Here is a 27,636-nt window from a genome sequence, read left to right as displayed (position 1 = left end):
GTTATACAAGTCATCATCACCATAATGCTGGAGGCGAAAAAAAGATATCAAATGATCATCATGCATTTATTGATTACTATGTGTCAGGTGCTATGCCAGACAGTGGGGGAGGCAAAGACAAAAGTGAGACAGTCCCTGCCCTCAAGGATCTTATATTCTATCAGGCGAGACAATGTGTTCATGTACAGGTATACAAAAATCTGGCAAAATGAAAGATGAACACTGGACATTCTACCATGGGGATACATGTTCACAGATAAGTAAATACAGCATATATATCCCACAAAATACACAGTCATAGAGGGAGACACTAATAACTAGGTAATCAGGAAAAGTTTTTTGCTGTAAGTGGCAAAAAGCCCTGGAGGATTTCCACATCTCACAGGGTCACAAATATAATATTACACAATTATGTTCAAGTCAACAAACATTTGTGAATTGCTTATGAGATAGGGGCAGAATATTGTGCTAGATGTGGGGGAAGACAAAGGTAAATAAGACACAGCCCCTGCCCTCCTAGAGCTTTTGCTCTAGGTAGGACTGAATATGGTGCACACACAATATAATACAAAATGGAACATATATCCTACACACAAAGTGCTACACGAGAGTGTAACCTAAATGACGTCTGTCTTTTTGGACTTGATTTTATGGCAGTTGCAGGAAAAAAAAAGAACTACTTTTTGTCTAAATCCAGCCAATGAATAGAAGTGAGTAAAGCCTGGGCCACAGATGGTCCCATCAGTCAAAGAAAAAAAACGACTTTTCTTGAGTCATTCTGGAAACCATTGAAGTGATCAGGATGGCCAAGGGCATGACAAACAGTAGGTGGGCAGCACTGACTATATAACCACACACATTGAAGGAGGAATTGAGGAGAGTGGCAAAGGACAGGAGATAGCAGGTGAGCCTTCTAACTGCCTGCAGGAATGCAGTCCCCAGTCACCAATGTTTGTCCATGGTGATAGCTGAGGCAGGGGTGATAACCTTCTTTGGGTGCTTTCTTTGGAATAAAATTACCCACAATTCCTTTGACCTCCAGAAAAGGAGACTATATAAATCAAAGAAAGGGCTTTTCTTTCCTGACTCTTGGAGCATTAATTATCACAGAGTGGGGAACTCCTCAGGTTGGGGAAAATGGCAGCTTTACAAGAAAAAAAGACCTGCAGTCAACGGATGGAAGAATTTCGTCACTATTGCTGGAATCCAGACACAGGGCAGATGTTGGGAAGGACCTTGTCTAAGTGGGGTATGTGCAATTGGCAGCAGGTTTTCTCCATAAAGACCAGAGGGGTTCATGGAGGCATTCTGTGCATGGGTGAGGAAGAGAAAGGAATAGTCTAACAAAAGCTGCGCAAGCTTCCTTTTACAGGTGAGGAAACAGAGGCCCAGAGAGGTTGAATAGCTTGTTCACAGTCCCACAGAAAGTGGTAGAAGCCATGATTCAAACTCAGACCCTCTGACTCCCAGTCTAGTGCTCTTACCACTGCACCATGATACCTTAACAATACGGAAGGAGATAAGGTAGAAAATAATTAGTCTCTCTCTTGAATAATGCTGCATCTGCCCTCTCGGTTGGCTCCTTTCTTTTTGCCTGTGAACACAGTCGGGTCCCCCATCTCCTTTCACTGCTGGGCTCCTTAGGATGTGGCTTCTACCCCACCACCCCCACTACTATGCTGAAACTGTGCTCTCAAATGACCTCCAAAGGGACAAATCCACCAGCTAGTTCTGAGTTCCCATCCTCCTTGATCTTTTAACAGCCTTTTGGGATTATTATTCTACTATGATTCCACTGGTATCAGGAACTATCGAATGAGGAAACTCTACCAGTAATATTATTAACTACCCCCTCTCTTGTGAACATGCTCATCTTCATTGACTTCTATGACATTTTACTTATTTTCTTGACTTAATTCCCCCACAGCTGATCCTTCTGCCTCTCACAAAGTTCCCTTCTTCCTCCATGTCCACCAATGGGATCCTCAGTCCTCTTTTTGTCTCTTCCTACATTGTGACATCATCCACTTTTATAATTTCAACTATTCTATTATGCCTCTGTAGAAGGATCCCAAATCTGTGTCAATAGTCCTGACCTCTCCCTCTCTCTCTCTCTCTCATCACATTTCTAATTGCCTATTGCATAATACTACCAGCTCTCTCAACACATTGAAACACATTGAAAACTGAACTCATCATCTCCCAAACCCACTGTTCCTCCTTAATACAAAGCTCAGTATCGGTCTTTATTCTTCCCTCTCCCTCATTCCCTAGAAGCTTTTTTTACAAATCCTTGGGATTGCCCTTGGACAGGGTAAAAATTGGAACGGAGTGAGAGGTAGGTCTAACAATATCTGTCCTGTTATACATTTATGCGACCTCTCCATGTGTCTTCATACTACAAGTCTAACTCGAAGGCCTTATGGCAAGATTTGGAGACATACAAATTGGACCAGCGATTCCACTGGTATCAGTAAATTCCTGGATGAGCCAACAGCTTCTCTGCAACTTAAGAGTTTTGCCTTTTTTTTTTAAGGCAATTAGGGTTAAGTGACTTGCCCAGGGTCACACAGCTAGTAAGTGTTATGTGTCTGAGGCCGGATTTGAACTCAGGTCCTCCTGACTCTAGGATCGGTTCTCTATCCACTGTACCACCTAGCTGCCCCTGCAACGTAGAGTTTTGCAGGGGTGCCAGGCCAGTGAGAAGTTAAGTGATTTGCCCAGGGTCACATAGCCAAAATGCACTATTTCTAGCTTCCAATCCATTCCAGGGGTTGAGAATCTGCGGCCTTGAGGCCACATGTGGCCTTCTAGGTCCTCAGGTGTGGCCTTTTGACTGAGTCCAAGTTTTACAGAACAAATCCTTTTATTAAGAAGATTTGTTGAGTGAGGTTTGGATTTAGTCAAAGGCCCGCACCTGAGGACCTAGAGGGCCACATGTGGCCTTGAGGCCCCAGGCTCTCCACCCCTGCTCCCCTACTGCCTTTAAGCAACAGAATTTGGACCACATAATAATTACAATTTAAGCATGAGGTTCCTAATTTCAATTCAACAATTTGGCAGGCTTTTACTTCCTCCTATACAAATGGCACCATGCTAAACAAAACCCCTCAGAATCTCTTCACATCCCAGTTAGAAGGTGGAATCAGGCAGAGACATTTCTGCCACAAACATCTGGGATTTGTTTCTCCCTTTATTTAAAAATCATTTCATTTTCCCTCAGCTTACTGACATAAGGTGACCTTTGCACAATGAGCCATTAGCCTCCTTTCACCCCACATCCTCTCATGAGGATGGAGGGGGGAGGAAAGGAGAGAGGAGAAAAGAGAATTATCTCTTGACCCGAGTTGTTATTTAAAGAAGGGTTGAGCTCATCTAAACGAGCTGGCAGCCACTTGCAGATTAGTTCCCCGGGTGATGTGATCTGAGGTCAGCCCCTGGAGACAGCTGCTTGGCTACACAGAAAGACCAAGCTGTGTCTCCACCCTCAGAGGCAGAGCCACCACCAGTCGGCTCCTGAAGATGGGGGGTAAACTGATCAGCCGCCCTCCATCTACCCATGGAGGCCTCAAGGTGTCAGGCACTCCCACTGAAATGTCCTGGCAACCTAAACATATCCAGCTGCTGGTCTGGGACTGTCCGACTGCTCTGCATGCAGGCCCAGCCTGAATGGATCTGGTGGAAACGTTCTTAGGCTGAAATAGACTGAGGATAGACTCGCAAATCTGTAGCCAAGCAAAACTCAATTTAAATTTTGTTTGTGTCCCCATTGCCTAACTCAGGACCTGGCACAGAACTCAGAAGGGGGCCTAGAAGGACACTTAGTTCAACCCCCTCATTTTACAGATAAGGCAACTGAGGCCTAGAAAAGTGAAGTGACTTGTTTAAGGTGGCACAGATTGTACTTAGAGCTAGAATTTCCTCGTCTTCAAACCTAGCATTCTTTCCATTGTTTGAGTGAAAAAGAAAACATTATTACATGAAGGGGGAAAGACTTTTCTATCCCCAGACAAGTAAACTTTTGATTAAAGCATTTCCTTATGTTTATTTGGGCGGTTAGGTAGAGTGTTTGGAGTCAGGAAAAACCTGAGCTCAAATCTGACCTCAGATGTTTACTACCTAGGTGACCCTGGGCACATCATTTAACATGCTTTACCTCAGTTTCCCCATCTGCAAAATGAGCTAGAGAAAGAAATGCCAAACCACTCCAGTATCTTTGTCAAAAAAACCCCAAATGGGGTCAGGGATAGTCAGATATGACTGAAAAACAACTGAAAACAACTGTTTCTTTGGATACAAGATACAGATCCTCTAGTTTGAAGAGAATAGGGTCTTATCTCCTGGTGTAATTTAGAGAGACAATTACTATAGCTTGGCATAATGGATAGCCAGAAGATCCTAGAACCAGGAAGACCTGGGTTCCAATGCCATCTCTGACATACACTAGCAGTGTTACTGAGAAAGTTACTTAATTTCTCAGTGCTCCAGGAAATTAAAACTATAAATTGCATCTCCTCCATTGGTGAAGGGAGTTTCCTTGTTCAGATGTTAGTTATACTAATGACATCACAAGTCTAGTCCATAAGCTGTTTGGGGACCCACCTGTTGATCACATTTCTCCCTCTCCCCTTTAAATAATTATTTTTAGAGAATCTCAAATTTTTTTTCTAAACTTAACAAATATCCAATAAAATGGCCATTTCTACATGTATCGTAAAGGAGGAGTATATGCGAAGCTATGAATCGCTTATGTAGAGTTTGCTTTTCTTTTTAAATACATAATAAATTCAGCATATACCTTTTTTCTTAATAGTATTTTATCTTTTTCCAATTATATATAAAGATAGTTTTCAACATTCATTTTTGTAAAATTTTGAGTTCCAAATTTTTCCCCCTCCTTCCCCTTCCCTCTTTCCACCCCTTCCCCCCTCCCCAAGACAGCAAGCAATCAGATATAGGTTATAGACAGCATGTAACTTCCAAAACTGTTCTGCTTGTCTGTGACTGTCTGGCTTTCCTTCCTGTCTCTTCTGTGCATTTTTAAAAAAATGTTAGTCATTTTTCTCTCTCTTTTTTCTTCTTTCTCTTCTCTCCCTTCTTTTCTGCTTTTTGATGTTTAGTCATTTCAGTTATATATGACTCTTCCTGACCCCATATGGAGTTTTCTTGGCAAAGATACTGAAGTCGTTTGCCACTTGTTTGCCAGCTTGTTTTACAGATGAGGGACTGAGACAAACAGGGTTAAGTGACTTGTCCAGGGTCATACAACTAGTAAGTGTCTGAGGCCACATTTGAACTCAGTTCTTCCTGACTCTAGACATGGAGTTCTATCTTCTGCATCACCTAGCTGCCCCTCCTTTCTGCTACCTTTTCCATAATCCCTTTTTCTTCACCCCTTCCAACTGGGGTGGGGGAGGGAGAAAAAAGAAAACCATTATAACAAATGTGGATAGTCAAGCAAAACAAATTCCTACATTGGTTTTGACTGAAAATGTATACCTTATTCTGCCCTGTCAGTCCATCACCTGTCCAGGAGCATTGCTTTATCATTGGTGCTCTGAAATCATGGTTTGTCTTTCAAAGTTGTTTCTCTCTACAATGTTATTGTTACGCCTAGCATACCACGTAGACCTCATTACATAGCAAAAGAAAGCACCCTGGTGCAAAATCCTGTGCCCTGGAAGTCAGGAGACCCAAGCTAGTTTTGTTACCACTAGCTATCAGAATACAATGGAAAGACAGTTAGATTTGGAAGCAAAGGAACATGGTTCAAATTTGCCACATACTTCCTATATGACCTTGGGCAAGTGACTTAATTTTTCTGGGCCTCAGTTCGTCATCTATACAATAAATGTTCTTTCTGTAACATCCTTTCCAGATCTAAATCTATGACCTTATGATCTGAGGAATCATTTAACCTTTATCCATCATAATTATGAATTGATATTAACTCTCACTTAATCAGAATTCTCTCCTTTTCCTAGTCCCGTGTTGTAAATGAACTGAGAGAGATGTCCCTGGAGATAGGTCAACATCTGTTTCATAAAAAATTGTAACAGTCTGACAAATAAATTGAAAGTAACATTCCTGGGCTCAAAAAGTCAACATAGGGTTTGGGTCACAAGGCCAAAGGTCAGAGTGAAATCAATCAATCAACAAGCATTTATTAAATTGCCTACTATGTGCAAGACATTAGCATAGAAAGACAAAAATGACCCATTGCCCTCAAGAAGATTACATTCTTACTTGAGGAAGATATGAAAAGTCTACCTTTCCACAGAAATCTGAAGGACAAAGTAATTACAATATTTTAGATATAAATTCCTAGAATGCAGGGACAGTTTTGTTTTTGTCTCTGTGTGGCTAACCAGCATAGGGCCTGGCTAGGTTTTTAATAAGTGTTTGTTGCATCAAACTGAATGGTGGTGTTGTTATGATCATTGGTCAACATTTCTGTGACAAATGGTATAATCTGAGACAGGTCACTATTTTGATCCTCACATCACAGATGAGAAAATTGAGGTCTAAACATAACTGGAGTTGACCAGCCAGTTAGGGGAGTAGAACTAGAATAAAACACAGGCTTTAAATACAAGGTGTTTTGTTTTGCTGCTCATTTGTCCTACTCCTTTTGCCTCCTCCCACACTTTTATTCATTTGGCTTCTGGCCTTTAATGCTGCTCTGGGCCATTGGAGAGACTGAGTCACTGACTGGTGCCCACGCCCAGTCACATGGCAATTTATGAAGGAAAGAAAAGCTTGGAGTCCTTTTATTACCTTATCTAGAAAATCATAACAAACAGAAAGTCATGTTCTACCACACAAAGCTTTAATTATTTGGAAAAATAAAAGGAATATCTGCTTTAACACAATTTTTTTTATTTGTTTGAAAATTTTAAGATATGGGGACAACCATCCCAAGTAATGAAATAAACAGGATTAAGTCACAAACCAAATGAAAAACACAAACAAAACAAACACTCCCAAACTTACTCATCTGAATATTTTAAAAAACAGGAAAACCAAATCCTCACATATTATTTCCTCTTTTGAAGTTTCAGGGTGCTCATCAGACCTTCTTGTTCACACTTTAAGCAGGGTTGGATGAAATCCATAAAGTAGGTTGGGCAAATTTCCAGGATGCCAAAGTTTCCAGAGTGGTATGCACCTACCATTCTTGTCCTCTCCCCTGGAAAAGTACAAAAATTTCAGATTACCCCAAAGGCTGCTGAGTAGATACCTAACTAGTCTGCCCGGGAGCAAAATCCCGTTGTCAGATTTGTAGATGTTACCTTGACCTTCCTTTAAATTATGCTCCCCTTGAGTTGTCACTGAGTTAACGTACAAGAAATTCAAGGACACTCCTTAAGAGTAGGCAGGAAATGCATTGTTGTGGAAAGAGAGTTGGATTCATATCCTGTCTCTACTAGCTAAATGTCTGTCAGTTTAGCCTTCATCTCCTCACCTGTAAAATGGAGTTATTGAATTAACCACTCCTAGGGTTGTTATGGAGAAAGATCATTATAAAGCCTAAAACATTTTTTAACTGTGCTGATTTTAGCACATTTACCTGGCTAATTCCATAGCTTGCCTAGCAAAGCAACAGAGACCAAATTAATAGGTCTGGCTACTTTTAACCTTATTTTTTTTCTTTTCACAGTGTGGATTAGTCTCTACTATGTGGCTTTCTATGTGGTGATGAGTGGGTTGTTTGCTCTTGCCATCTACACTTTAATGTGGACAATAGATCCATACACACCAGACTACCAAGATCAATTAAAGTCACCAGGTAAATATGATGCTTTGACTTGTTCAACTCAATATCAAAAATATACGATTTACACTGATGTCTGAATTCCTCAGATGTTTGCCCCTATGGCAAAGCTGATGGTGAAAGCAGGGTTTAGCTCTAGAGTTTTCCTCCTTAGAAAAAAACAATCAGATCCAGTTAGGTCCAGAATATCAATTAATTTGTCAATCACATATTTATAATATACCACCTATGTGCCCAGCACCACTAGTTCAACTCCTGCAGTTCCTAGTCTCTCATCTCTTCTTGCTTACATTTCAAACAGGGTTGGATGAAAGAAAAAAAAAAAAGCAGATTGGGCATAGCAAGGGAAACAGAAAGTCTGTATGCCTCATATCTTCCAAGAGCTTATGAGCTAGCTGGGTAGAAAACAATAATGCCAGAAAAGCAACAAGAGAATAAGACAGAGAGTATAAATACAAAAGGAAGTTAGAAAAGAGGAGATCAACTGGCAATAACAGCTATTAACCTTGTTTATTGCTGAGGACTTCTGGGAATTAAATCTTATCTCTGTATGACTTCCATTAAAAAGTGCCCCACATAAGCATGTGGACACGGAATTTTAATGTATGAATTTGAATATGTGTGTGTGTGTGTGTGTTTGTGTGTGTGTGACAGGTAGCTTGGCATCATGGAGAGCTGGCCTTGGACCTGGGTTCAAGCCCCTCCTCTGACATATACTGACTGAGTGACCGTGGGTACTTGACTTAAACTCACAGTGCTCCAGGCAGATCTCTTGAGTATAAGATACAAAACAGATGCTGAACTACAGTGCCAAAGAGTTTTTTATATCAACAAACAGGTCCAGTCCAAAAAAAAAAGAAAAAAAGGTATAGATTATTAATTTATTTATTTCTATTTGGATGCCAGTTAGAGCCAGCCTCAGAGTCAGGAATAATAATAGCTAGCATTTATATATAGCTCTTTACAAACATCTCATTTTATCTTCATAACCCTGGGAGGTAGGTACTATTATTATCTCCATTTTTCAGATGAAGAAACTGAGGCAGACAGAGATGAAGTGACTTGCTGATGATGACATAGATAGTAAGTGCCTGGGGCTGGATTTGAACTCAGGTCCCAAGCCCAGCACTCTGTGACACCTAGGTCAAGTCCTACCTTTGATATAGGGACTATATGGTCCTGGGCCAATCATTTGACTTCTCAGCCCAGGAATTCTCTGTGATTATAGGCTGCAAAGCAGCTGCTGATTTGCATTGGAAGGAGCTTCTTCACTGGGAGTTCCTTAGGCCAACAAAATCACAAATATGATAAAAAATATACATGATAAGCAGGATAACCTCACATCATAATTTGGTTCTTGATTTACTTGTACTTTTTTTCTTCTTCAATCAATCCATTTAATGAGGTTAGATTTAACTCATTTTTCATTAAAATTTTTTTGGATCCTGATTCTTTCATTTGTTGCGTAAATTATCAGCATTGTAGCACCTGCATATTATAATATTTATGCCTTCATCAAATCATCAATAAAATATTGGACACAGTGGTAAGGGAAGCTCCCTAGGATACTCCATTCTCCTTCACTCCTTTCTTGTCTTTAGTTGTACTTATACTCTTTTTAAAAAATGTTCTTTCAAAGTACCATATATTTTAATCTGCACAAATATGAATGTGGCTGCCAAGGCAGGTTCAAATATGATCTTCTTAAAAATAAATTTTATTGACGTATTTGTTTTTACACCATCTACATTTTCCAATAAGTTCTTCTACCTTCTGCTTCCAGAAAGTAAACCTTTTAACAAAAAAATAAAAATGAGAATACAACAGTTTACCAAAGTAGACCAACGTATGTGACATCGTACACAATATTTCACATTCATAGTCCCCCACTACTTCCTTGGGGATAAGTTTGGTCATTATAATTTTCTAGAAAATATGCTTTTTTAAAAAACAATAATTTTGTATAGAAGCTCTAATTTTGGACACTGGAATCCCATCCTATTTTAATAGCACAGTCAACCAACCCGGGATTCACAATGACTTATCCTGGATCCAGGACATCCCAGGATCCAGTTGCACTACAGTAGAGAGGCAGTAGTTAGGCACATTTTATGAGTTGCTCACCTTTGGCGCTGCCTCCGCCCCAGCATGGAGCTGCTTCACTTGGTACCACAAATTCAGAGTTAACAGAGACAGAGAATCCTAGAATTGTTAGAGTTGGAACAGATTTTGGAGACCACTTGAACCAATTTTCTCATTTTTCTGATGAGAAAACTAAGGTCCAGCACAATTAAATGACAGACGACTGTACTTAGAGAGTTGAAAGAGACTTCAAAGTTGAAAGAGACTTTGCCATCATTTTACAGGTGAGGAAACTGAGACCTGGGAGGTTAAGTGACTTGCTCAAAGTCGCACAGTAAGCACCAGAGGTAGTCCTTTCCAGAAATGGCAACTGGTTACAGCTAGTTAAAAGCAGAGTGGGGCTAGGACTCAGGGCTCCTGACTTAAATAGTACAACACTATTTCTGTTATGCCACAGAACTATTTTTGACCTCATAAAAGTAGCATTATATTGTATATTATATATACATTTCACTATATTATATCACACCCTATTATATCATATCGTATATTCTATCATATTATATTATAGTGTACTGTATCTTATTTGTGCAGCTAAGTGGTGCAATAGATAGAGTGCTGGACCTGTAATTGGAAAGACACGAGTTCAAATCCAGCTTCAAACCCTTATTAGCTATGACCTTTGGCAAGTCATTTAGCTTCTTTGCCTCAGTTTTGTTATCTGAAAAATGAGAATAATAATAGCACCTACCTCCTTTTATCTCATGAAGATAAAATGAGTTAATATTTGTAAAGCTCTTTGCAAACTTTAAAGCACTATGTAAATGCTATTATTATTAAATCTGTAGACTTATCATAGAGATAACTGAACTATGCATAAAAAACCCTCCCTGAACACGACCCCACTCCACACACACACCCTCACCCCTGAAGGTGACCCCTCCAGTTAGTGGAAAGGGCATTGGATTTGAAGTCAGAGGTTCAGCTCTTGGCTCTGCTACTCATTAATGGTGTGACATCGGACAAGCCAATCTCTCTGGGTCTTAGTTCTTTATCTGTAAAATTAGGGAAAATTGGACTAGACAGTTTTTGGGGTCTTTTGCAGTCGTAGGTATAGCATCCTCTGAGCTCTCCTCAGATGTGTCCTCACACTCTGCTTGGCTCTCATCAGCTCTGCTGCTAGAAGTGCCCTAAGAGATTACCTAGCCCAATGCTTTTATTTTACAGATAAGGAAACTGAGACTCAGTTGGAGAACTAGGCCAAACCAATAGTAAGCAGCAGAGACGGTATTTGAACCCAGGTCCTCCAACTCAACATCCAATATTCTTTCCATGTCTACTTGCTGCTCCTCCTTTGCGCCTGTGACCTTCTATTTTGTATCACGCTTATGTAGCTGTTACATCTTCTCATTCTACACCCCTCCTCCCAAACCCCACTTTTTTTTTTATAAACTCATGGCAGGCATTGTGCTCACTTTCATCTTCATCTCCCACAAATAGCACAACACCTCATACAACTCTGGACCTCAGTCTCCTCATTTATAAAAGGAGGGGGATGTACAAGACGTTCTCTAAGGCTGTCTTTCCTGACTCCAAAGTCTCTTTCAACTCTAAATCCACCCCATGTTAGCTATGAATATGGCAGTTATCAAATAGCTGTTAAACAGCAGGAAACCTCACTTGAAAAGCAAGTGAGTAGCCACCTAATTAACAAAACTGACACATCTAGACTATGCACAAAACAGCCTTCTCATCCCACCAATCCAAAGTGACCTACCCCTCCCTCCTCAATTTTTTCACAGCCTTTTGCTTGGTTCTCACAGGGTCATAGGATGTAGAGATGAAAGTGTTCTTGGACATGACTTGTTTCAATGATTTCATTTTCCAGATGAGGAGATGGGCCCAGAGAAGGGAGGTAACTAGGTTAAGGTCACATGGGTACTGGAACTTGATTCAATGGAAAAATCATTTGCAAATTTTGTTCTACTTTTTTATCACCAATTAGCCCTTTCACAGTCTAATGTTTCAAGAATCTGACCTCTGATGCTTACAACTTGTGTGCCCTTGGGTAAATTGCTTCATCTCCCTCCCTGTAAAATGAGGGGGTTGAATTAGAGAGCCTCTGAAGATCTCTTTCAGCTCTAGACCTGTGGTCCTTTGATCACACAATCTGTGACCATGTTGGTGTGAGGGGAATTCCTTCCACAAGCAGAATGAAATTCCTCTCCACCTTAATAGCTACAAGTATTTATTAAGTACCTACTATGTGTAATGTCCTGTGTTATGAGCTAGGGATAATAAGGGGGTGAAAGTTCCTGTTATTATCAAAGACTTTAAATTATACTAGGATGTGGGTGGGGGTGAATACAACATTTCAATATGCACATGATTATTTGAGGAAAAGAATAATAAAAATTAAGAGAATAATGAAAGGATGACCATTAGGAGGCCACACATCAGTTGAGTCTTGAAAGAAATGAGATTCTAAAAGGCAGAGGTGAGGCAGGAGTTTATTTCAGGCACCAGGAGGGCAGAGGAGTCCAGAGAGGTGAGAGACGGATACTGAACCCAGGAAGGACAAGTCAATCTGTTTCATTAGAACATGTTCTAAGTGAAGGTAAGTAAAGGGAGGTAAATCTGGAAAGGCAGCCTGGAACCACACTGTGAAGGGCTTTAGATGTGGGACTAAGGAATTTCTATTTTATTACAGAGGCAATGGAAAGGTATTGCCGGGTTTGGGCTTTAGAAGATTTGTTTTGGCTGTGATGTGACAGATGAATTGGAGAAAGAAGAGACTGGACAGTGGGGACACATTAATAGAAAAGGCTACTGAAAAAAGATCAACGTATTAAGTCACTTCTCTCCCCTCCCACTACACACACACACACACACAAAATTGTTTCTCAGAATGTTTGGACTGACCCATGGCTCTATCAACAACATATCAACATAGTTCCTCCAACATTAACTAGTCCCATCTTGGCCAATTTTGATGACTATAAGGTGAAACCTCAATTATTTTTCATTTGCATTTCTCTGACTTCATGTCATCAAAATGGCCTGTTTCATCTCAACTTAAAACACCTTAAAAATCTATCATTTAATTTATTTTCACAATCCCTTTTATGGTGGGAGAGGGCTACATACCATCACTTTTTTTTACAAAGGAGGAAACTAAAAAAAAACAAAACAGAAATTTATCCATTGGGCTTCTGGGTAGTATAGTGGACCTAGGCAGATCTAAGTTCAAATCCTGCCTCAGACAATTCTTAGCTGTGACCCTGGGCAAGTTACTTAATTAACTCTGTTCTTCAATTTCTTCACCTGGAAAATCAGGATAACAATAATACCTACTTCCCAGAGCTGTTGTTAGGAACAATAAAGATAAAGTTATGTACAGAAGGCACTTTGCAAATCTTAAAGCACTTAAATCGTAAATGCTAGTTACTAATGTTGTTATTGTTATTATCCAATGTAAAAACAAAACTGGGAAAACCCGTGTCTCAGGAACCAGGCCAATATTCCTTCCATTACCTAGGTTTATTGCCAAAGGGAAGGGAGGAATCTGGGAGGTCAAAGCATACCAAGCATTTGTTGACTGATACAGGGCAAGAAAAACTTGGTCCTAATTGTTGTGAGCAATAAGATGTTCACATAGAACTGAAACCCCCATGGGTGTTTCTTGTTAAAACGTCTAGCATCGAGAGGTTTTTATCAGCAGCTCAAACTTTAGAGGGTCACAGACAATAATTAAAATCTGCAGTAGGATTCTAGGGGGTGTAGAGGAATTGAGAAGGATCTTGGGGCAAGGGGCTAGGGACCAGATGTCAGCTAGGATACAGCCAATGGGAGCACTGGAAGTGTGACCTCCTAAAAGGGGTCATTTCTGATTTTCCTAGAGCTTGGTACTTCCTCTCACCATTTTAAATTACTTTGTATTTATGTTGTCTCTGTTTTGTATTTTGTTGTTGTTGTTGTTCAGTCATTTCAGTCATGTCTGGCTCTTTATGACCCCACGTGGGGTTTTCTTGGCAAAGACGCCAGAATGATTTGCCATTTCATTCTCCAGTTCATTTTACAGATGAGAGAACTGAGGCGAGCCAGGTTAAGTGACTTGCCCAGGGTCATACAGCTAATATGTATCTGAGGCAGATTTGAACTCTTCCTGACTCCAGGCCTGGCGCTCTATCAACGGTGCCACCTAATATTTATCTGTGTCCATTTTGCTTTGCTTCAACATAATATAAGCTAGCAAGGGATGCAAGCAAGCAGCATGGTATGGCAAATAGTGTTGGGTGTAAAGCCAGTTAGACTTGGTTTAATTGTTGCCTCAGACACTTACTATGTGACTCAGGGCAATTAATAGGATGACAGATTTAGAACTGCCTCCATTTTGCAGATGAGGAAACTGAGGCACAGACATTATCTGTAAAACAGAGATAATGATTGCACCTACCCCACAGGATTATAAGATACTATACACAAAACATTTTGCAAACATTAAAGCGCCATATAAATATTTGTCATTTTTATTACTGACAGCCAGGACTGTTTTGTTTTTGCAATTGTATTCACCTATACCTATCACAGTACTTGGCACATAGTAGATGCTTAAGAAATGCTTCTTGAGGTGGCCTAGCCATTCCAGATCTTAAATTGTATTATAAAGCAGCAATCATCAAAACTGCTTGGTACTGGCTAAGAAATAGAGTGGTGGATCAATGGAATAGGTTAAGTATGCAAGACACAGTAGTCAATGACTATAGTAATATATTATTTGATAATCCCAAAGACCCCAGCTTCTGGGATAAGAACCCACTCTTTGAAAAAAAAACTGCTGGGAAAACTGGAAAAGAGTATGGCAGAAACTAGGCATAGACCAAAATCTCACACCATATACCAAAATAAAGTCAAAATGGGTTCATGATTTAGATATAAAGGCTGATACTATAAGCAAACTGAGAGAGCAAGGAATAGTTTACCTGTCAGATCTATGGAGAACAGAAGAATTCATGACCAAACAGGAGATAGAGAACATTATGAAATGCAAAATGGATCATTTTGATTACATTAAATTGAAAAGTTTTTGCACAAACAAAGCCAATGCAACTAAGATTAGAAGGAAGGTAGAAAATTGGGAAAGAATTTTTACAACCAATCTCTCTGATAAGGCCTCATTTCTAAAATATATAGAGAATTAAGTCAAATTTATAAGAATACAAGCCATTCCCCAATTGATAAGTGGTCAAAGGATATGAACAGACAGTTCTCAGATGAAGAAATTAAAGCCATCTATAGTCATGAAAAAATGCTCTAAATCACTATTGATTAGAGAAATGCAAATCAAAACAACTCTGAGGTACTACATCACACCTATAAGAATGGCCAACATGACAAAACAAGAAAATGATAAATGTTGGAGATGTGGGAAAACTGGAACACTAATGCATTGTTGGTGGAGTTGTGAAATGATCCAACTATTTTGGCGAGCAATTTGGAACTATGCCCAAAAGGCTATAAAAATGTGCATACCCTTTGACCTAGCAATAGCACTTCTAGGGCTATATCCCAAAGAGGTCACACAAATGGGAGAAGGACCTACATGTACAAAAATATTCATAGCAGCTCTTTTTGTGGTGGCAAAGAATTGGAAATTGAGAGGATGCCCCTCAATTGGGGAATGGCTGAGCAAGTTGTGGTATATGAATGTGATGGAATACTATCGCACTACAAGAAATGATGAACAGGCTGACTTCAGAAAAACATGGAAAGACTTGTATGGTCTGATGCTGAGTGAAGTGAGCAGAACCAAGAGAACGTTGTACACAATAACAGCCACATTGTGTGATGACTAATATTGATAAACTTAACCCTTCCTGGCAATACAAGGATCTAAGACATCTCCAGAGGTCTTGTGATGGAAAATGCTATCCACACCCAAAGAAAGAACCATGGAAGCCAAATTGTTATTTTTTTTCTCTTTTGTTGAGTTTTGTTTCCTCTTTCTGATGGTTCCTCCTATTGATTTTAATTTTTACTTACAATATCACTAATGTGAAAATATGTTTAATATGAATGTAAACATATAGCCTGTATCAGATTGTGTGCCGTCTTGGGGAGGGTGGTGGGGAAGAAGGGGGAGAAAAGTTTTAAACTCAAAAGCATATGGAAGTGATTATTGATAAATCAAAAAAAATTAATAAAATAAAATTAGAAAGCACAAAAAAAAAAAGAAATGCTTCTTGCATTTATTAGGAATAATAATGAGTAAATAACTATCCCAGGGTCACAAGTAGGATTCTAAGTCAGATCTGCCTGGATTTAAGTCTACTATGTCTGTCACTTAGGGGGCAGCCCAGTAGATGGAGTGCTTGGCCTGGAGTGAGGACAACTCATCTGGCCTCATATACTTGCCAGCTGTGTGACCCTGGGCAAGTCACTTAACCCTATTGGCCTCAATTTCCTCATCTGTAAAATGAGCTGGAGAAGGAAATGGCAAAACACTCCAGCATCTTTGCCAAGAAATCCCCAAATGGGGTCACCAAGAGTTAGACATGACTGAAATGTCTGAACAACAAAAACTGGTATCACTTAGGAGTGACTGATTAGTGAATTATGAGGAATTCCCTCCTCCCTAAATGCCACCTCTCCTACTCTTGCAAATCCCATTACTAATCTGTGGTAGATTAAGATAAGAAGTGGGGACCAGGGTTTGGAGAAATTTTCACTCCAGAGGCAGCAGGAAAGAAAAATGAGGTGTGGCCAACTTGATTCAATAAACAGTTGTGAAGATTTTACCATATGTAAAGGCCTCTCTCACAGTTGCTTTGTAAAGGATGAGCATACCTCTGGCCCGGAACAGCTGTACATATATTTAAAGTTGTATTTATCTATCATAATGTTCCAACCAGCCCATCTTCATAATCTCTAATTACGTCATACACCTACGGGTCACTGTGATATTAAATGATGACCTTGATGCTAATAACCGCTAGCATTTATATGCTGCTTTAAGATAATGTAAAACACTTCACATATTGTCTTATTTGTTCCTCACAAGAACCCTGAGAAGTGGGTACAATTTAACTCCCATTTTACAGATGAGGAAACTGAGGCACAGAGATGTGACTCACCCAGGGTCACACAGCTGGTAAGTATCTGAATCAAAATTTGTACTTGAACTCAGGGCTTTCTGACTCCAAATGTAGCACCCTGTGCCACCTAGCTCCCAAGGGATGACACTGAGTCACATGATACATAACATCTCACATTTACATTGTGCTTTTAAGAATTAAACAATGCATTTCAATTTGGTTGCAGCCACATTCAAACAAACTGTCTTTAAATCTAATTAAATCTGCTGAAACATTTAAAGAGAGGAAGCCTGGAGGTGCTAAGGTTTTTATCCCAGCTTCCGGGGATGGTCATTGCCTAACTTTGAGACAAAGCAACCCATGTGATGTCTCCTCATCAGGAGGATAAGTATGCCACAGCTCCCTATCTCTCCCTGTTATACTGGTGTAAACGTACAAAGAAGAAATGTTGAGCATTTTCTTTTCCCCCTCAGGGGTGACATTAAGGCCAGATGTTTATGGTGAAAGAGGTCTACAAATCTTCTACAATGTTTCTGATAATACTTCCTGGAAAGATCTTACACAGACACTTCATACGTTTTTGTCAGGTAAAGTAAAAAACTTTTTTTTTTTGTTTGACTTTGACTTTCCAAGAGGGAAAATAATGAAGAAGCCAAATTTACATCACATGCATTATTAACCCCACTTTATAGATGAGGAAAACAGAGGTTGAGAAGATAAATGATTTGCTCACTAACACAAAGCCCATAATTACCTGAGGAGGAATTCAAACCCAAGTCTCTGGGGTCCAAGTCTGGTACTTTATCCTCCCTACCACCTTATCTCTCTAGATCCTGACTTCACATATCCATGTAAAACATTGAGGCATTTAATTTTTCTCCCTGAAATCATCCTAATAACCAGGATATGTCAGGCAATAATTGGGGGGATTTTTTGGCCTGGATTATGCAGATAATGCTTCATTTGCTTTGCACGTGTAGACACAGCTGTCTATGTCTGTGTCTACACATAGGCCTGTATTGATGTCCCAGATCTTTCAATGACTTACCTTGTGACTTTGGGCAAATCCCTCTACTCATGAATGGGGGGCTCACCCAACCTCTCAGGACCTGAGGCTAAACGGAACAACAGAATTGGAAGCTCTTCGGGCAGCTGAGAAGAATAGATTTAGTGAGATACAAGTCATATTCCATTATGACTTGACTTGTCTTTAAAGGGATTTGATCTTTCCTTGCCTTTTGGGTCTGGACCTGTGACCTCACAGGTATGTGGAACTCTTCATCAAACAAAACTTTTTTTTTAAAGGAAATTTCTGTTGTGAGGTTCCCAAGGGCAATTTAACATCGTGTGAAATTTAATGTCATTCTGATTGAAAATCCTTCCGCCTCAGTGAGTGAGCTAAGACAAGAACTTCTAAACAAGAGTAGTAATTTGAGAGGATGGTGACACACAAATAAGCAAGGCAGTTCATTCTACCAGTGCAAGGCTGGTGAAATTCATTGTTTGCCAAACTGTCATCCCACTACAGCTTACTCTCCAGAGGCACAAGAGGAAAATATAAACTGCTCATCTGGGCAGTACTTCATTCAGAAGGAATTTCATGCTCCAAACCACACCAAGTTTTCCTGCAAGTTCACAGCAGATATGCTTCAGAACTGCTCAGGCCTGACAGATCATAACTTTGGATTTGAGGAAGGAAAACCATGTTTCATCATTAAAATGAATAGGGTAAGTATCAAGGTTTCCAAAAGGCTGGTGCTAATCATGAGTATTAAGACTCAACTCCAAATATAATTTCTTCCTTTAGACAGAGGTAGTTCATGGAATGATGGGAATCCTTGTACTTAACCTCTCCTCAAGTTAAAGCATATTCAGTTCAGGAAGATCCTGCCTCCCACATTGCTTTTTCATCCCTTTGCTATGAGTGAAAACAAAATCAACCAATGGGAATCCTGTGCCCATACTTTGTGCATGGCTCTGTGGTCAACAGTGTTGGATACTACAAATAGAAAACTTCTCAGAATCATGATTTCATAAAGAAAAAATATGTTCACACCCTTATAAAATCATTCCACAAAATACTATCACAGAAAGTTTAAAAGGTATATATGTCCTTACCTCACTTGTGTTTATATAGATATAACACATACATAAATATGTGACGTTACTATTATACACTCATCAAATTTATGGGATATTGTGGGGGAGACAAATAAGTTTTATAAGACATAATAACAGGCAGCAGTGGGTAAAGCACTGGGCCTGGAGTCAGGAAGACTCATCTTCCTGAGTTCAAATCTGCCCTCAGACATAGCTATGTGATTATGGGCAAGTCACTTAACCCTGTTTGCTTCAGTTTCCCCAACTATAAAATGAAGGGAAGAAGGAAATGGCAAACCATTCCAGTATCTTTGCCAAGAAAATCCCAAAAGGGGTCACGATTTGGACATGACTGAAAATGACTGAAAAACAACAATTATAGACAATCAAATGTTATGGGTTGAAGGGATTTTAGAGATCTTTGGTTCAGACCCTCTCAAGTTTATAAAGAAATTGAGGCTGGAGAGCACATTTAAATTGTGCTTTAGGGTTTTTAAGTCACTTTCCTCCTAACAATCCAGAGGGGTAGAAAGTGGTGCATAAATTATGTACTCCCATTTAAAGCTGAGAAAACTGAGGCTACATGAAATTAAGTATTTTACACGTGTTAAGAGCTAAGATTTGAACCCAGTCACCTGATTCCAAGTTCAACATTTCTCTTTCCTTTCAGAAATTTAAGATCTAATTGGGAATATAATGCATATGAATAATGATGCAAAGGTCTGCAGAATCAAAAAAGCTGAGATTTTTGGAGCTGGAAAAGACCTTGGAAAATTACCAAATCCAACTCATTTTTACAAAGAAAAAAGCAAAAAAACAACACCCAGGTCCATCAAGAGAAAATTGGTCTCAATAATCTAAAGGCCCTTCCAGCACTAACATTTGATATTCTTTGATTATGTCAGGATATGATAAAACTTGCAAGCTAAGAGGCTTGTCCAAGCTCATGACTTCCAGTCCAGAGTCCTCCCTGCTACACACACACAAGGCCTCCTGATGGGAAGATTAAATGTGTATAAGTGGGATGGGCAATACAGGCCAAAGAAGAGATGGGTTATTTCCTCCTGGGGTGATCAAGAAAGGCTTCATGAAAGCTAAGAATTTGAGCTGGGCCCTGAAGGATTATTAGAGTTCTGATATGTGGAATTTTGGATTGAGAGGTGGAATGAGGAGAATTTGGGGAATGAGGAAAAGCAAAGGTGTAGGAAAATCTATGTCGTCAAGAGATGGTGAGTTGGCTGCTTTGGCCAGAGCTACTGCTCTGGAAGTGTGTGCAGGGAAGGGAGAGTTGGGATTTATGTTCATAGTTTTTAAGGACCAGCAATACCTGGCTAAGTACATAGTCCATTAACCATTGAAGGTCGGTTTGGGAATTATTCCTTAATTCGTTATCTGGAAACAAATCATTCAACAGAAGTGGAGTTAATTAGATTAATCATTGCTATGGTCTTTGTGAAGTTCAGAATTTAAAAACAAAACAAGATTACCCTTCACAAACCATAGGTAAATAAGTTGGTGAAACTCAACAATTCCAACACAAAACACCCAAATATGTAAATATTATGTATTTAAAGTCTCTTCAGGGAGCCAATTTACAGGGGTTTTTCCCCCTTATAAGTAAAATGACTTTTAAAACAGGCATTTCTTTCATACAAATGCAGAAATGGCCACATTCATTTTCTGGATGCACAGTAAAAAAACCTTACCATGTATACCTTGTGACCCAGCTATACCGCCACCAGGCCTCTACCTTGAAGAAATCAAAGAAAGAAAAGAAGGATCTATATGTACAAAAATACTTATAGCATCTCTTCTGACGGCAGTCAAAAATTGGAAATTAAGGGGGGTAAGGAGGGTATCTTCCTATTGGTGAAAGGCTAAACAATCATAGTACAGTGAATGTAATGGAGTGTTATTGTGCCATAAGAAATGATGAAATGGACAATTTCAAAGCAAACTGGAAAGACCTTTATGGGCTGTTGTTCAGTCGTTTCAGTCGTGTCCAACTCGTCACGACCCCATTTGGGGTTTTCTTGGTAAACATACTGAAGTGGTTTGCCATTTCCTTCTCCAGCTCATTTTACAGATGAGGAAACTGAGGCAAACAGGGTTAAGTGACTTGCCCAGGAAGATGGGTTTTCTTGACTCCACACCCAGCACTCTATACACTGTGCCACCTAGCTGCACAAAGTAAACACAGCAGAAGTAGAAGAATCTACAAATGATAACACTATAGATAAAAACAGCTTTGAAAGACTTTAGAACTGTGATCGATGCAAATATGAAACACATGTCCATAATGATGAAAATGAAACACACTACTCACCTCTAAACAGAAAGGAAATGAACTTAAAATGCAAGAGATAAATGCTTTTGGACATGGCTAATGTGAGAATTTGTTTTGCTGTGTTATTCAGCTATCCACTCAGGGATTTTAAAAATCTTTTTTGTCTGTTTTTTACAATTTGATGCTCAATGAGGAAAGGGATAGTGAAGAAGATTAACTTTTTAAAAAAACTTACATGAAGAAATAAAAATAATAAATTAAGAAAAAAATAAGTAGCTTATTTTCAGTGTGTTTAACAGAAATGTCTTTTTCTTCCCCAGATAGTCAATTTTCTCCCTAGCAACAACAATACTGCTCCGAGGGTGGACTGCACATTTCTGGTAAGTCTGACCTTTTTCCTATTCCAGAACTATTCTACAATAATCAGTATCTAGCACAATACCTGGCAAACAGTAGATATTTAATACATTCTTTCTGATTGATGATATACTGAATATAAAATGCAAGCTCGATGAGTGAACAGTATAACTAGAGGAATAATATGAAAATAATGAGACCAATGGTTACATTAATCAAAACAGTGTTGAAAACAAGACAGTTGACAGCCCTAGACAGACCACATGAGGATAAATGTATGTTCACATCTGGACACCATATTTTAGGAAAGATGTTGGCAAATTGGAGGACGGCAAGGGTAGTGAGAGGACTGGAACCTCTGCCATGAGGATGGGTTAAAATAACTAAGGACGCTTTACATGGGGAGGGATTAGTCCTAAGCAAAACAAATTCTAAAAATGTACAAAAATATTTAAAGCTTCCCTTTTTGTGTGGGCAAAGGATTGGAAACTGATGAGGTGCGTATCAATTGGGGGATAGCTGAACAAGTTATGATGTATGAATGTCAGAGAATACTATTGTGCTGTATGAAATGATGAAAGCAACAGTTCTGGAGAAAATCTGGGAAGATCTATATAATGATACAAAATGAAGTTAGCAGAACAGGAGAACAATTTATACAATGAAAACAATATCATAAAGACAAAAAACTTTTTTGAAAGACTTAGGAACTCTGATCAGCGTAATTACCAACCATGATTCCAGAGGACTCATGATGAAACATGCTACCCAACTCCTGATGGAGAGGTGAAGGACGTAAGGGTGTAAATTGAGGCGCGTGTGTGTGTGTGTATTAAGATACAACCAATTACAGAACCTTGTTTTGCTTGACTATATATGTTGGTAACAGGGGTTTTGTTTTCTCAATTGGGGACTGGGGAAGTGGGAGAAAAAGCAGATTTTTGTTGATTAATAAAACAACAACCTTAATAAAGGATGCTTTACCTAGAGAAGGCAAGGCTTGGGGGGGTAGACAGGATGTAGATAGCTATTGTCAACTATTTATTAGGATGTCTTGTGCAAGAGGGATGAGCGTTGTTTTGATTGGCTCTAGACTGCAGAACGATGAGAGCAGCAAGTGAGTGTTCTAAAGAGATGTGAGGGAGAAACTTCTGAATAATTAAAGCTATTTAAAACTAAGAGGCAATACAGTGTAGTAGCAAGATCACTGAATTAAGACTTAGAGGTCCTGGATTCAAATTGTAAGGCTGTCACTTACTACCCTGTTTGACCTTGAGTAAGTGATTTACCCTTTCTGGGCCTGTTTCATTACCCATAAAAGGAGGGACAAGGTGCCTCAAGAAGTAAGGTATTCTATATTTCAATTCAATAAGCATTTATTAGATACCTGCTGTGTACCACATCACTAAAGGTCTTCAAGCAAAGGTTGTATGACCAATTGCTAGGAGATATATAGGTTAGGTTTGGACAAGAAGACTTCTGAGGCGTCTTCCAATGTTGAGATTCTACAATCTAAGTCATGTTTTTCAGACAAAAAGCAATTTAAAAAAAAAAGGAACTACTATAAATTAGTTTTCTTAACAGTTTTATGCTGTTAAGAGAATGAAATTCGTGATAACAACTTCACATTTCCTGTGACTATCCTTTTGCTTAATACAGCAATTTTAAAAAGCCTAACAATATATAGTTTCAAGGTAGGTCAATAAAAGAAAAAAAAAATCTATGAATGATGAGGGCAGAAACTGGCTATTGTTACCTCGCTTAGCAAATGTATCCAGTACAGCATCACTCAGAGAGAAATACGCAAAATGCTTGGTGATAATTCTGATGAAGAACCAAGGTAGTTTTACTTCCTCCTAAAACGATATCATAATTCATTTTGTATATACTTATATGTTCATGTTGTCTCTGTAGTTTAGAATGTAAGCCCCTTGAGAGTAGGTATTATTCCACTTCTGCTGAATTAATATGCTGTTAATATTAATATATAATATTGTTATTATGTAACAACATAATTGTGTAGTATCATATAATTATAACATTATCATTAACATAACATTAATGTTACGATACTAAGCTTGGTATAATTCTTGCCAGATAGTGCTTAACTTTTGTTGAATGATTATGAAAATGAAGTTTAGTTGAATTCACATCATCAATAATTACCACACATTAGCAACTTAACATCAGTAAGTATACAGAACATCATATTAAGAGGGTCAATAATATATTCATATTTACTTCCATTAGAGCTTTATCTGCCAGCTTTTTAAAAAACTTGGAATATTCCTTGTTAAACTAAAAATTGGGTTTTTATGTTAACAGTTTAAATATACCTATCCAATTTGTATATTACTTGAAAACAAAGTAATCGAAAAAATGCCCAGTTACAGAGCTTCTAAATTTCAGTACATATTTCATATAAATATCTTTTATCTTTTTTTTCCCTCCAAATTGAAGATCCAATACTGGACAATTTGTTGGTCCTGTTAACAAAAGCAAAAACAAAAATAAATCAGGTAGTTACTGATGAATTCTGAAAAAGGTGTGAAAAGGAAATTTTGTTGCACCTTGATCTCTCATGTAGCAACAAAACATATTTAGTTCTTACTCCTAAATGTGGAAAAACATGAAATTTCTGTGCTTATGAACACATTTTGGCTTGTCTGTACCTCAGGATGATAAAATATAAGTTCTCTTCAATCAATTTATTCAGGAATGTACATACACTCAGCACTATTACAGTTAAATTCCACAGGACAAGTTGATTATAAAGATTAAATAGTTTACAGGAATGGCTCAATATTTCTAGTATCACTTATCTGATAAGCTAAACCTGATAAATAAGCAACTTGCCACTATCCAAAGTAATTGGATTAAAACTTTATTTCTTACTCTTAGGAAAAGGACCACAAAGACTTCAAACCTCTAGAAGTGGACTACTACCCATCCAATGGTACTTTTAGTCTACACTACTTCCCTTATTACGGGAAAAAAGCACAGGTATATTTTTCAATTTATTCTTTTCTATTACCCTGACATCATCGGATTCTTAGCTGACACAGCTGATAGAGCCTTGGCCCTGGAGTAAGAAAGGCTTCAATCAGAATCACACCTAGCATTTACTAGCTGTGAGGCCATCGGCAAGTCTCTGGCTTCAGGCCACTAAGGCTACATAGGTTTGTTAAGGATCTGTGTTCATTAAGGAAGGTATTACATTGATGACATATAGCAACTCGATGTCTTATTCTTGACATTTTCCAATGAATGCTACAAAACTTTTCTTTTATCAAGTCTTCAATTGTGCCTCCATAGTTATGACTTAGTCTCTTACTTCACTGAAAAGATCGAGGCTTCTCTAACAACCCTTCACTCCTTAAAACTTCACAGCAGTATCAACTCTCTCCTCCTCTCCAGCCACAGAGGAAGAGGCATCACTATATCTAAACTAACACTAATTCCTTAACTGGGCCCTTGATCCCACCCTTTCCTATCTTCTTCTGCACTTTGTTTCAAGCATTAATTTCCTCCCTCTTGTATATCTTCAATCTCTGGGTCCTCCCCATTTGTCTGCAAATATGTTTGGGTCAATGTGATGCTAAAAATGCCTTCCCCTGACTTCTTAAAAAATTTCAATCTTGTATTTACATCACCTTCATTTCTGACTATATCTTCTCCCTTTCTCTCACTCAACAGGCCATCCCTAGCAAACAAAAAAAAGAAAAAGAAAAAGAAAAAATAGGTGATTCAGCAAAATTTATTTAACATATCAATAGTCTGACAATACACACAATATTCTGGTCTACAACCAATACTCCCACCTCTGAAAAGAAGGGGGCAAGGTGCATTTTCAACTCTCATCTACCCTATCCCCTTTCCTATCAACTACTGAAAAAGTTGCCTACCCTGGATGGCTTCATTACAAAAACATTTCCTTGTCAAATCTGGCTTTTGCACCTACTATTATTCATTGAAATTGCTCTCTGGGCTCTAATGAACTTATCATAACACCACTTCCTTCTTCATACTCTCCTCTTATGGCTTCAGATCCATATAACACACTCTTGGTTCTACTCTCTCTAACCAGTATCTTGTCCACTGACTCCTTGCCATCTTAAGATGGATTTCCTTGAGTTTTATGCTTGAGTCCCTACATGCTTGCAGTACTCTCCCTTTGAAATCTCAATTTTTTGGCCTTAAAAATCTATGCATACAGTCTCCAAATCTATATCCTTAAGCCCCGATCAACACCTGTGACCTGAGTCTCCAGGGGCTTATGAGATATTTGCTTAGATGTTCCATCCCTCCACTGCAGCACACCCAATATGTCCACAACTGAGCTTTGCCTCCCCAAATGTACTTCTTGGGAAATGGCTACTACTTACTTACCAGTTTCCCAGGTCTGAAAATTTGGTGTTATTTGGTTATATTCTCATCCTCACATTTGGTAACCATACCCTATTAATTCTACTTCTGAAATATCCCTGACATCTACTCTGTCCTTTCTATTACCAGTACCACTCTCCCAGTAAGGCCCTCCTCGTCACACATCCAGACTGTTGCCATAGCCACCTCACTAGGTTTTCATCTTGCCTTCACCGTCTCTAACCCTGACTTCAGAACAATGGTAGACTTTCCTTAGTCACAAATCTTATGGGATTTTTTGGACAAATTTAGCAGCTCCCTATTCCTTAATGAATCAAATTTAAACTTCTTTCTGTCCCCAATCTAGTATTTTTTTATCTTTCTAGCATTGTTTCATATTCCTCACCATTTTATGCTCTAGCCAAGCTGGATTACTCTGTGACAAAACTAATACCTCAATACCCCACAGTGCAGATGCCTCTGGCCACTTCTAATTGTCCTCCATATTTAAAATGTTCTTCCCTTCTCTTTATCTCTCAAATTCCCACTTACTCTTTATAGTCCAATTCAAATGCCACATCCTCTATAAAATATCCCAAGGTATGGTAACCTTTCCCATTTCCCACCCTTTTTTCATATATCATTTCCTCCATACTAAATTGTAAGCTCCTCAAGGGCAGGGATCTCTGGTATACTTATATAATGTACTATTTCTTATTATATATGTCATTCTATCCAGAATAGATTAGAACCTCCTCACCACAGGAATCTTTTTAACTTATGATATCTCTTCCCAGTACTTAGACACAGTGTTTGGTAAATAATTGGTGGTTAATAAATATTTGAGGAAGTGAACTATTAACTGCTGATGTGCACTCTGATGTCAGGTAAAAAAAAATACATGTAGAAAAATGAAAGGCATTATTTGATGTTAATCTTTGCCTATAAGGGAACCCAATGCTTCCCTACCAATCATCCCATGACATCCTAAATCATTCCTTTCCTTGGTTATGGAAAGATATGATCTATTCTTTTTCTTTTAATCAAAAGGGGATAATGAAGTTTTAGAAACCCCAGTTGCCCACTTTCTTACTCTTGCTTTAAGTATACTTATCTCAAATAGACTATATCTAATTGGTTCCCGCATGCACTTCTCCACAGTACATAGTAAATAGTAAATGCTGCTAAAATAACCCTGAGAAGGGTTAGATGTCTGAAGCACAGCCTTCTCTCTCCAGCACTCAGTTTTGTAGGGGAACATGACATGATTTCCCAGACAGTGATTGCTTCCAATACCAACTCCACTAAAATCATGTTTCACATTCACTTTCCTTAAATTTGTTGCTTAAATAAACAAAACCAAAAACAATTTCAGGAAACCTAAAAGTAATTTCCATCTTATGCTTCCCTTCCAGCCCCACTACAGCAACCCACTAGTAGCGGCCAAATTCCTCAACATTCCCAAGAACAAAGAAGTTATCATAGTGTGTAAAATCATTGCAGAGAATGTAAGTTTTGACAATCCTCATGATCCATATGAAGGCAAAGTGGAGTTCAAACTTAAAATCCAGAAGTGA

General features: G+C 38.8%; 1 protein-coding gene across 1 annotated transcript; it reads left to right on the top strand.

Moving 5' to 3' along the window:
* The first annotated feature begins 1,137 nt into the window (after positions 1–1,137).
* On the top strand, positions 1,138–27,636 carry LOC114046346 (potassium-transporting ATPase subunit beta-like). The gene is made up of 7 exons (XM_027866650.1): positions 1,138–1,249; positions 7,661–7,789; positions 17,424–17,537; positions 18,479–18,678; positions 21,658–21,717; positions 24,596–24,697; positions 27,475–27,636. Exons 1-7 carry the CDS (start codon positions 1,138–1,140, stop codon positions 27,634–27,636), a joined length of 879 nt encoding a protein of 292 aa, XP_027722451.1.

Source organism: Vombatus ursinus, unplaced genomic scaffold (genome assembly GCF_900497805.2).
Source record: "Vombatus ursinus unplaced genomic scaffold, bare-nosed wombat genome assembly UNPS02014781.1, whole genome shotgun sequence".
NCBI classification, from domain to species: Eukaryota; Metazoa; Chordata; class Mammalia; order Diprotodontia; family Vombatidae; genus Vombatus; species Vombatus ursinus.
This window is presented reverse-complemented; position numbering and strand designations above follow the sequence as displayed.

Coding starts and splice junctions, on each gene's coding strand:
- LOC114046346 (XM_027866650.1), top strand. CDS start 1,138: ATGGCAGCTTTACAAGAAAAAAAGACCTGCAGTCAACGGATGGAAGAA. Junction 7,790..17,423: donor AGATCAATTAAAGTCACCAG/GTAAATATGATG, acceptor TTTCCCCCTCAG/GGGTGACATTAAGGCCAGAT. Junction 21,718..24,595: donor GGGTGGACTGCACATTTCTG/GTAAGTCTGACC, acceptor TCTTACTCTTAG/GAAAAGGACCACAAAGACTT.